The following is a 12331-nucleotide window of genomic DNA, read 5'->3' as shown; positions in this document are numbered from 1 at the left end:
CATCCAAAGGACCAGGGCTCCCACGCAAGAGGCAAAAGAACAAAATGATACATCTTTTTTTGCACCTCTGAGTTGTCCTGTGTCAATTCTGACCTCGCTTTAATTTGGCTTCTCCAGAGACAGGGAACAATGGAAACTGCAGAGCACACCTGACCTGGTCCATCCTGCAACAGTGACGCAAGAGAGGACGCAGGGCAGCAGGACCTCTTCTTCGCAAGGGGAAGCTCTCGCCTGCCCTGAGATTCGCTGGGTGTGGTTGAAGGCTACTTTGGTGGCAAACACAGCTATGGCTCTGAGGCTGTCTCCTCCCCACCCCATTTCTCTCGGACCACCGGCGAGTCAGTGACTTCTGTGCCTCAGCTTCCCCAGATAAATGGGGCCCAGTAGGGCTTCCCTGGTGGCGCAGTGGTTGAGAGTCCGCCTGCCGATGCAGGGGACGCGGGTTTGTGCCCCAGTCCGGGAAGATCCCACATGCCGCGGAGCGGCTCGGCCCGTGAGCCATGGCCGCTGAGCCTGCGAGTCCGGAGCCTGTGCTCCGCAATGGGAGAGGCCACAGCAGTGAGAGGCCCACGTACCGCAAAAAAAAGAAAAAAAAATGGGGCCCAGTAATATGAATGGATGCTGAAGCGGCCTTGCAGAAGGGGACACACACGGGGAGAGGGTGGATCACTTATGACAGAGCCTGCCACTCACACTGGCCCCAGCACCACGTCTCACACTAGCTTGCCCTCATCCCCAGCATCCTGGGCCTCCCACACCTCACATCTCTTATGTGGGAGAACACAGACGCGTGCCTGGAGCCAAAACACAGCGGCTCACAGGGAGACTCCCACTAAAACTTCCTGGAGGGAGCCTTAACAGTGAAGGGAGAACTGAAGAACTTGAGTGTGGGCCCACGGCCTGATGTGCTCAAGGGTCATTTTTTCTGCTCTTCACAGCTGAAGAAATGAGGCTGAAGGACCATTTTCAACACATCACTAAACCACATTCTCTTTCTCAAAGGATCTACAAGGACCTCCTCTTGCCCCTCAAACAAAAATCCAAATTCCTTGGGCATCCATCATCTAACAGCCATCTTTCCTTGCCAGAACACCTACAATGTGCTCCCACTTTATATGTATCATCTAACTGAATCCATACAGGTAAGAAATACTGTTGCCCCTAGTTTGTAGACGGGGCTCAGAGAGGTTAAGTGAAATGTCCAAAGCTGCAGAGCTACCAGGCACCACCAAGGCTAAACCCACATCTGTCTGGGCTTAAAGACCAGATTCTCTCCCCTGCTGCTTTGCCAGTCTCCCATTACTCTCTGGTGTAGCCTCATGAAAGAGGAACCTCATTTCTTTTGAGAAATGTCAGTCTTCAACCTAAAATGATAGAATTAGATTGATTTCTGGAGACACCAGTAACTCTCCAAATAATACCTGTGGCCTTCTGTTATCCTGAACTGCATCGTCTTTTGGTGTCCATAGCCATTCCGTGTATATAAATCTTGTGTCTTCAACAAAGCCAAACGCTGCTTTCCAGCAGGGGCCAGGTCTCTGCTTCTTTGTCTTCCTCGCAGGACCCGTAATAGGTTAGGGCGACAGCATGCCATAGCATGTCTGCTCCTACTAATAATGACTCAGAATGAGCTGTCACTCCACTGGTATCACTTATTCCTCAGAACAGCGTCACAGATTAGACGGCATGGGACTATCCGCCATTTCAGGGATGAAACGATTATGGCCAAGGAAGCTCAAACAGCCAAGAATTAGGTGGCAGAAGAGGAGGGTGAACTCAGGGCTTGGGGTTCCTTTCCTGCCACGCTGCTGGCTCTGGTCCACTTCCTGAGCTGTCCATCAGGGTTTCTGCCCAGTGCATTTGATTTTTTCCTGGCTTGCTGCTTTGTACTTCCATCCAGGACTCTCCTCTCTGATCAATCGTCCCTCTGATTAGTGTATAAGCTCTCCACCGTGTACTTTAGTCTCCACTTCATCTATACCCTTCACAGCACCCACTGCCACATACCCCACAGATGCCTAATTAAGGAGAAGCCTGCTGAATCAATGAATAACCTGTATCGTGTACCTGCTGATTTTCAAGAACAATCTAGGGCAGCATTTTCCAAAATGTGCTTTGAGTTCATATATCCCATAAAGGAAGGTTTCTGTGGTCAGATACATTTGGGAAATGCCACAGTGGAGAACACCGTTTACATGAGCAAAATTAAGGGCTGAATGATGCCCTACGGTAAAGAAACAGTTGAAACCTACTTTATTCTGGATCTCCTCAAAATCCTGTGACCAGGCTCTTGTCCCTGCAGCATCCTTTACTCGGGGAACACCGGTCTAAGGAGCTCTGTGTGCTGGTGTAGACGTGCTAACTGAAGGGCAAGGCGCTTCCCCCTGTGAAGCTCTGACGTGAAAGGATGTCCCAGGCCAGGAAAGAAGATACAACTCAAATGAAAACAATTAGGCTGAGAACAAGCAAGGAAATGTCAGGCCACAGAGAGGGGATCTGCAGTGATGGAAATACAGTTTTCGGGGTCTCTTCCGTGCTAGCTTGCAGACAAGGGGTTATACTATGGTGATTCATGTGAAATGCAGTGGCTTTCTACAGCCACGGCCATAAACAACGCTCTTATGAAACTCAGGGGAGCCAAGTGGGTGTCCAGTGCTGGATGTTGAGGGGGAGAATGCAGGTGTCTTGGGATATCATGAGGGTCTCCTGCTTTCACATCAGGATATTTCCAGGAAGAAAAGAAGAGCCACAAATGTTCTGCTGCAAAGCAGTGTAAACAGGTCTTCACAACAGAATGTGAGGTGTGTGGCTATAAAGAGCCGGATTGTCCTGTGGGGCGGGGGAGGAAAAGGGGTCTCACTGCTCTCTTTAAGGGGTCCTGGGCCAGCTTGGCCAGAAGAAAGCAGAGATGCCGTGGAGACTCGGCAGGTAATGCTTCCTCTCTTTGCGACTTTCATTCTGCAAACTCACTGTATTTCTTTTCTTTTTTTTTTCTTTCTTTTTTTTTTTTTTTAATTTTTGGCCATGCCACACGGCTTCTGGGATCTTAGCTCCCCGACCAGGGATCACACCCGTGCCCTTGGCAGTGAAAATGCGGAGTCCCAACCACTGGACCACCAGGGAATTCCCTCATTGTATTTCTGAAGGGCGTGTGTCTCTAGTCACCTTGGGAAAAATGTTAAAAGAAACCTTACTTTTATTCCAAGGAATACATTCCTTTCCAGCAGAAAGAAGTCACCTGCAGCGTGGCTACATCTCTTGTCACTCCTGCACTCCCTCTGCACAGAGAAGCCAGGAGTTGAAAGCTACACGTGGCCTCAGGCAACTTAAACTTTAAGGCCTGTGTTACCAGACTCCCCTCCTCCTCCTCAGCTAGGGGCCTCTGGTAGCTGCTGGAAGAAACAAGAAACGGCAAGTGCTTCCTTTCATCACCAAGGAGTTCAGGTCTTTGTAATTATCTCAGTGACATTTAGAGAGAATCTGCTTAATGCCGTTTATAGCTGTACTTCTCCGAGGCTGCTTTCAGCCTCACCTAGAAACTCCAGGAGTCACATTTCAGCGTGCAAATGAGACTCAACTTTCCTGAATTTAACCTTCAAAGTCACAAAGAGCCTGGGGTGGAGGTAACATTCACAGACCCTAACGCTTTTGATCTACCGCCACTGTCCCCCTTGGCTCTTGCGATGTCCCTGGAACCCAGTTCTTTTCACTAAATATTCTGGAGTTTTTCAACAAATTAGAGCATAAAGCTGGCTCTGAAGAAGCCCGGTTAACGCCTCTGTTTTATTTAACTCCTGTATTTTTGTTTGTTTCAAATTATTCCCGTTAGAATATCAGCTCTGTGAAGACAGGAAACTTCTCTGTCAGATCATTGCCGTCTCTCAGGGCCAAGCATCATCGTATCTGTGGCAGAGACTCAATACATCTTTGCTGAAGGTACACTAAATGAGTGAGTGAATGGATGAATGAATGAAATGATGAAGAAGGAAAAATAATTTAGCTTCTGGGAAAAGTCAGGATTATATCAACATATGGCTTTTATAGGTTAATGTTGCTAAGGGCCTTCCCCTTAAATAGGGAGATAGGGATAGAAAGATAGATAGGGAAAGGGAGAGAGACAGAGAGAGACAGAGACACAGGTACACAAGCTGGAAACATGGGTCTTGCTGGCCCTTAAAGGTGCTCCTGGGGAATTCCCTGGGGGTCCAGTGGTTAAGACTCTACACTTCCACTGCAGGGGTCACAGGTTCGATCCCTGGTCAGGGAACTAAGATCCGCATGCATTGCGGTGTGGTCAGAAAAAAAGCAAAACCTCTCACCACCAAGGTCTGCATATGCGGGTTTGTTTTCTTTTTTTTTTTTTTGCGGTACGCGGGCCTCTCACTGTTGTGGCTTCTCCCATTGCGGAGCACAAGGCTCTGGACGCGCAGGCTCAGCGGCCATGGCTCACGGGACCAGCCGCTCCACGGCGTGTGGGATCTTCCCGGACTGGGGCACGAACCCGTGTCCCCTGCATCGGCAGGCGGACTCTCAACCACTGCGCCACCAGGGAAGCCCTTGGTTTCATTTTAGAGCATATTTAGAAATTTGTGCCCAGAGTGGTACAGAAGGTTGTAGGTAAAAAGTTAAATCCTATGAGCCACAGTAACATCAAATGTTTATACACTCAAGAAGAAGCATATTTTATTCCCTCTTTAGAAATCAAAGTCTACCCTTACAGATCCAGGGCCTAGAGAAGTGTGTTCTCAGCCCTCTCTCAAGAATCCACGCTCTGAATTACTATTAAATTTTCCCCTTTTCCCCCTTTAAAGTAGAAGTAGCAATGGCTTTTATTGGGACCTTATAATATTTTTATACAAGGCACCTAAATCTTCCACACAGATACTCATCATAGCTATAAAAGTTTTCATTAGTATTTGTAAGTTGATGCTAATTTTCCTTTTTATATTTTCACAAAGAAAACAAAGGTTTTATTCATATTTATAGCCCTTGTTCTCCTAATCTGTGATGAACTGAAAAAAGGTAAGATCCTAACCATGTCTAATCCACAAAACTCCTTTCCCCGTGATTTACGGGGGCTCACACTTCCAGGCAGGGAGCTGCCCTGTCTGCTTATTGCCTCAGCTGACCCTTAGGGAGACCCGATCCTCAGGTTATTTCCAGTCAGTGATGTTTACAGCATACTTGGAAAGTTCTGGAAGTCAAGATAGAGAATTTTGGGACCATAAGAGATGAAGTTTCTAGACTTCAAAGGAAGCTCTGTGACTAGGAGCACTGTGAGGAGGGGCTGGGGGAAATGAGCCTAAACCAACCCCGGCAGGCTGCCTGGAGGTGGTGGCCTAGAGAGGTCACGGCACCTCGCAGGCCAGTGTCATAGCACTGAGGCTGGAGGCGCAGGAGGTGTGAGAACCACACTCGGAGGAAGACTGACCTCGCTCACCGGGTCGGGGAGAAGCAGGCAAGGGAGGCGCTCAGAGGCCAGCGTGTCCTTACCTCAGGGCTGGAGTAGTGGGGAGGCTTGCTGCCCTCACTCTCGCTGGAGCTGCTCTCAGTCTCTGAGTCAGATCCCGAGCTGCTCTCCGAGTCGCTGGAGGAACTGCTGCCGCTGCTGCTGCTGCCGCTGCTGCTGCCCTTGCTGGAGGGCACGGAGGCCCTGCAGTTGGCCTGCGGGAGGCCGGCACTGCCAGCCCACGAGGCCCCGGGAAGGAAGGGGGAGGAAAGCCAAGTGAGCAAACACGCATACACCACCGAGCGAGCTGTTGCTCCACCAGCCTGAGCATCTGTCAGCATCACCTGAAGCTCCAGAGCCAGCGTCAAGGTCAAAGCAGCCTCACAGTTAAAACAATGGATGCACAGAAATTAAATTGGGAGTGAAAGTCGGTGCCACTTGGTAATCAGGCACTCGTCAGTGTGACTAGTTTGTGTGATCATTTTAGAGGGGAAGGTGGTGTAATTGCAGGACTGTTTCTATTTTGCTCCTATTTCTGGGAATGGCTTTTCAGATGCATTCCCGATTCCAATCACCAACAAAAAGGCAAGGAAATCTAAAATGCTTGAAATATTTTGTAAAGAACGAAAATGTCTGTTTGCTTTATTTTAGGAAGGGGGCTGTGAGGAAGGGCACAGTGTCCTGCTCTGTGCTCTCATGGCCTGCTGGAAGGTTCCGGAGTCGGCGGGACCGACAAAGTTGTCTTGCTTCCCGCCTCTTCCTGCCCACAGAGTCGAGTCCTGTAGTCTTTACAGGAGCCGGCTTGCTGTATAAACAGTAATTTTCCTTTGAGCCCTTTATTAAAGAACTGAAGATCCCTCACTCACACATTTTTAAATATTCTAGACTTTAAAATTTAACCCCAGTACAGTGGCTTATAGCAATACTATTTTGAATTATACTCGATGTCCATATCCCTGCTGCAATCTGCCAGAAAGTTACATGCTCAAATTATAGACTCAAAGAGAACAGGAAACATGGACACTTCTCATGGTAATTAATTAACCACAAAAATTCAAATCACACACATCCACCCAAACAGTGAGCCAAAAAGAAAGTTTCAATACTCACATAATAGTCAACATCTCCCAAGTCCTTTATTAATTGCATTGAAACACACCTGTATTTTCGAGGTCAAACTCTAAACCCAGAAAACGCAGTGACCACTTTTTAAATGTTGAGTCAGCAAATATCTGCTTGCCCCTTCCAGCTGGGACCACTGCTTCACCAGGATGAATGCGAGTGAAGGCCCAAGGCTGAGGGAGCTTGTCAGAGTTTATGGTCTCAAGTGCAAAGCAGCCAGGACAAGGTAAAGGACCCTTTTCACCCGCCCCTTAAATCTTTGACAAATGCTTTGCTCAAGGACAGAGTCTCATAAATCCTCAGTGTTGGGGCGGGGCGGGGGGCTGTTTAAAACTCACTGGAACCTTGCTTCTCCCAGAGGAATGATAAGACAAGAAACTATCTTACAGGATGTACCTGAAAGTCAAAGCACTGTTTTGAGCTGCAGGCGTAGGGAAAAATGGAGTTTGAACATAACCTTCCCTAGTGGTTTTTATTTCTTCTGCCAATGTCATGGTCCATACCTACTGTCTGACAAAATTTTTCAACGTCAGACAACATCTGCACCTTTACGCCTTGCCTGAGCTGCATCAATTCCTTTTCCAGCCTGCTGTTTGTTCTGGTGTTGAGTGAGGGATCCTGGATCTTTTTACAGAGGCTGGGAAGGGACGGTTAGTGATCAAAGGGCTGTAATATTTCTTTCTTCCCTTATGAACTAAAATCCATCTTTCCTGGCGGCTGAGTCGACATGGCTACTATCAATGGAGTCATTAAAAAAAAAAAAAAAAAAAAAAAGAAGGCTATTAGATTGTGACTGAACACGAATGGCTGGGATCCATGTTAACAGTGTGTCAGTAAGTCCCCCAAACACTGGGGAAAAACTCCAAAAACAAACAGACAAAAACCCACCCCAACCCAAACAAACCAACCAAAACGTAAAAACTCCCCAGAGCCAAACAACACATGGTGGAGGAAAGAGATCTGTCTCCCTGCCACACTCTGGAATGACATTTGCTGAAGACTAGGAAATGAAGAGAAATAAAGAGCATTTTGATTGGTTTTATATGATGGTCAAAGGCTTTGATCACCAAGCGGTACATTCTCCTGCTTTCATTCCGACAACAAAGGACACTGAGGCCGCTGCTGTGTGCACCTGGTTGCTGTGTTTGCGGCAGAGGCAGCAATGTGTGTGCAGTTCCCTGGGGCTTGCACCGCAAAGTGACTGTCTTTTGAAAAGCTGCACTTTAATTTCTAGGAAAATGTCCATTAAACAGTTCCTGTGCCACCTTCCCTTTCTGACTGCTGTCCTATCGTAATGAGACCCACTAGCCCAGCAAGACAGAGTCTCTGATCTGAATTAGATTGGCAGAAAAGCCTTAGAGTTTTATGTTTTCCTTCCTTAAATTAGGAAATTGACTTAAAACGACAGTTTTACTGGCGTAATTATTATTTGTTTTTGAAACCGTCGGGGAGAGCCAAGAATTTCAGGTTTTCTTCCTGCTTTGCTTTGAAGTGCTGTGAGGCCCCAGTCCTCTGGAGTCAGGGCTGAATACATTCATGTTTCAATGGTCCCGGTGGAGACAGTGTCGCTGGAAGCAATCCACGTCAAGGATGGGGGCAGGCTTGTGTACAAGGGCTCTGGTGGCTCCAGTTATGGGATCAAGATAACTAACCCTACCTGCAGAAAGCCTGCTCCATTAACTAGCCTTTCTGTGGATCTCTGGGGGACAGCTGGTCATTCAGGACTCAGCACAATGACTGCTCTTGCCATGAGCGCATGCAGTTGCTTTGCCTCTGCTGGGGGAGCTGCAGCAGCCAGGGTGGCAGAATAAAGAAGCCGGGGATGGTCATCACTGCAGATGAGAACTAACAGAAGGATGGGCTCAGTTAAGCCAGGAAGGCTCTTTGGAGTCATGGAATCAAGAAGATGGAAAAAGACATATCAGACAGACCCTCCTGAAAGAAGACTTTAAGCTTTATATATTTAAAACTGCAAACTGCAAAGTTTGGTGTGCTTACTAGTTGTCATGTTTCCATACCAAAGACGTTAACAATTCTTTCAACTTAATTTAAAAAGTAACTTTTTTCTGAAATGATAACATGGATTGATTGACATGATGACACAGCATTAGACAATTTTTAGGAGAGTTCTTGGACCCTCTGCTATTTCAGGAACAGGATGCCATTGAAAACACGTGGGCATGAAAACATCATTGAGGTCATGGAATAAAAGTCTTTGTGTCACCAAACTTAGCACAGTGCCTGGGGCATGATAGGTATTCACCTGTGATTACTAAATCAAAGAATCAATAGAAAAAAGTCTATCACTAGGTTAATGAGTTAAAGGAAAAAGGATTTAACCTTTCAAAAAGGTTACAATCTCTCTTCTAATAATAAAAAAAAAAAACACTTAAGGGGATTTCAGCCCCTCTTGTGCTTTTCCAATGTTAACACCGTTTCCTTGCACAGAGTGTCTTTAAATGTACTCTAAATTTCATCTGCTATATAATATGAGCCCAGTTCTCCCCTGGATGGTTTATTTACTTTTGGTATTTTGATGTCATGAAATGTTTTGCTGGTTTTGTGAGTGGCCAAGACGATATACACGTTTGGGAGAGTCCCAGCTTTATTCTAAATGATCTGCTTGCTGTGTCCCCTCCTTTGGCTGCAGTGACACATTCTTTTCCGAATCTGGCCTGGGCTGAATCTGAATACAGACAGTAAAAGAATAGATCTGGAACCTAAATGCCCGCCTCTTACAGGCATGGGTGCTCCTGCCAAGTATATTGTGGGGTCTGGGTAAATATCCAAAGTTGTTCACGAGCTTTGAATTAACAAGGAACTTGGTGGCAGGCTCTGTGCCTAGTGGGCACTGTGTGGATGGCCGTGGGCATGCCACTGGGATGGACGAAAGGTTAATAATTTAGAAGAGGTCCCAGCTCCTTCTCATTCAACACTCTGGATGAACTCAACACATGCTTGATTTCTAAACTGTAATCGGTGCCCTGGCAATGGTGTTCCTTTATTGTTGGCATCTCTATTGATATTAACTGATCTAAAATTATAATCACATAATGAGACATGAAAATGGAAGGCTGACACAAGGAGTTGCGCGGATAGGACTGTTGGTCTTGTACTAAACGTTTTTGTTAGCTCTGTAATACCTCCAGGAACAAGTCTTCTATTAAACATAGTTTTTGAAGCTCTTCATGGTCTGGCCTCAATCAAATCTTCAGCCACACCTCATAGGGTGCACCCCCAAACCTTGTCTATCATAAATTTCTCACCGTTTTGACAACCTGCGTGCCTTTGCATGCGCTATTTTCTATGCTACGAAGCTCTCTCTCCCTTTCTTCTTCTGGGTACCTCCAACTCATGCTTCAGGACTTGGTTGCAATATTACCCTATTCTGTAAAGTTTTTCTCAATTCCCCCAGGAATAGTTAATATTTCCTCCCCTGAGCCCCTTAGCACATCACCTATTTTTCTTTTGTAGCCCTTACCATACTAAGGATAGGAATTATCTACTTTATCCTTGTATCCCCAGTGCTAGCAGGGGGTGCGGCATGAATAGGTTGTCGACAACTATCAACTGAATGAATTAAAGAAAAATGATTCTTGACATAGTAAGTCAATGCATTTTATTATACTATGAAATAGCCTATGAGATGTTCATATATTCACATATGTAGTTTTTCTGTTGCCTTGGGACTGCCAAAGATTTCATAAAACAGATGACTTAGCGAGCTACTATCTACCATCACTGGTTGAAAATCCAAAACCTATAGGGGTCAGGCAAGTAGCATAAATGAGTGAAGTGTCCATTTATAAGAGAAACAAATGCCTAACACACGATGATAAAGACAGTGGACCCTTGGCTCCCCAGTGGGAAAGTGTCAAGCTGGATAGTCCTGACTGGTCTACTGCTTCCCCAGGCCAGCAGATCTCTGCCACGTGGAAATGAGAGCCAGTGTTACCAAATCCTTCAAGTTTTTTTTCAGAGGAAGCCCCAAATCCTGATGTTTATATCAAATCTCCTGATTTTAAAACGCCAGTAACTAATTTGAGAATTTTTAACAATGAAAAGTTTCATTTTATTTTTTGCAATGAGACACATCTGTAGGTCAGATGAGGCCTGTGGGGTACCAGTTTGAGACTCGCTAATCTATGTCTTACTATTACACCTTCTGAAAGCCTAAGACGGTTCCATTTAGAAGAGACACAAAGAGACCACAACCAGGAGTTTCGCCTCTCTCAGGGATTCAGGTTCGCAGGGACAAACAAGAGGTTAGCCAAATACACTTATTCTCTCAGCCCACTTATTTAAACGTCTAAAATTTAAAAAAAAATTACTGATTCAACAAGAAAAATCTCAAATAAACAACCTAAGCTTACACTTAAAGCAACTAGAGAAAGAAGAACAAACAAAACCCAAAGTTAGTAGAAGGAAAGGAATCATAAAGATCAGAGCAGAAATAACTACAATAGAGACAAAACAATAGCAAAGATCAATGAAACTAAAAGCTGGTTCTTTGAGAAGATAAACAAAATTGATAAGCCTTTAGTCAGACTCATTAAGAAAAAAAGGAAGAGGACTCAAATCAATAAAATTAGAAATTAAAAAGGAGAAGTTACAATGGATACCTCAGAAATACAAAGGATCATCAGACTACTACAAGCAACTATATATGCCAATAAAATGGACAACCTAGAAGGAATGGACAAATTCTTAGAAAGGTATGACCTTCCAAGACTGAACCAGGAAGAGAAAATATGAACAAACCAATCACAAGAACTGAAATTGAACTGTGATTAAAACTCTTCCAAGAAACAAAAGCCTAGGACCAAATGGCTTCACAGGCAAATTCTATTAAACATTTAGAGAAGAGTTAACACCTACCCTTCGGAAACTCTTCCAAAAAAATTACAGAGGAAGGAACACTCCCAAGCTCATTCTATGAGGCCACTATCACCCTGATACCAAAACCAGACAAAGATATAACAAAAAAAGAAAATTATAGGCCAATATTACTGATGAACATAGATGCAAAAATCCTCAACAAAATACTAGCAAACTGAACCCAACAACACATTAAAAAGAATCATACAACATGAACAAGGGGGATTTATCCCAGGGATGCAAGGATTCTTCAATATACGCAAGTCAACCAGTGTGATACACCACATCAACAAATTGAAGAATAAAAACCATATGATCATATCAATAGATGCAGAAAATGCTTTTGACAAAATTCAACACCGATTTATGATAAAAACTCTCCAGAAAGTGGGCATAGAGGGAACCTACCTAAACGCAATAAAGCCCATATACTATAAACCCACAGCAAACATCATTCTCAACAGTGAAAAACTGGAAGCTTTTCTTCTAAGATCAGGAACAAGACAAGGATGTCCACTCTCACCACTATTATTCAACATAGTTTTGGAATTCCTGACCTTGGCAATGAGAGAAGAAAAAGAAATAAAAGGAACCCAAATTGGAAAAGAAGAAGTAAAGCTGTAACTGTTTGCAGATGACATGGCCCTATACATAGAAAATCCTAAAGATGTTACCAGAAAACTGCTAGAGCTCATCAATGAACTTGGTAAAGGTGCAGGATACAAAATTAATACACAGAAATCTCTTGCATTCCTATATACTAACAGTGAAATATCAGAAAGAGAAATTAAGGAAACAATCCATTTACCATTGCATCAAAAAGAATAAAATACCCAGAAATAAACCTACCTAAGGAGGCAAAAGACCTGTACATATAAAACT

General features: G+C 44.8%; 1 protein-coding gene across 1 annotated transcript in view; it reads right to left on the bottom strand.

The window, feature by feature from the left end:
• AFF3 (ALF transcription elongation factor 3) overlaps positions 1-12331 on the bottom strand; it is a 578889-nt gene that overhangs the window by 44393 nt on the left and 522165 nt on the right. Inside the window, exon 11 of the mRNA XM_060117048.1 lies at positions 5494-5680. Coding sequence (XP_059973031.1) covers positions 5494-5680 — 187 coding nt within the window. The remainder of the gene's footprint in view (positions 1-5493; positions 5681-12331) is intronic.

This window comes from Mesoplodon densirostris, chromosome 14 (assembly GCF_025265405.1).
Source record: "Mesoplodon densirostris isolate mMesDen1 chromosome 14, mMesDen1 primary haplotype, whole genome shotgun sequence".
Taxonomy (NCBI): domain Eukaryota; kingdom Metazoa; phylum Chordata; class Mammalia; order Artiodactyla; family Ziphiidae; genus Mesoplodon; species Mesoplodon densirostris.
The sequence above is the reverse complement of the archived record's forward strand: the minus strand, read 5'-3'. Positions and strand labels throughout refer to the sequence as shown.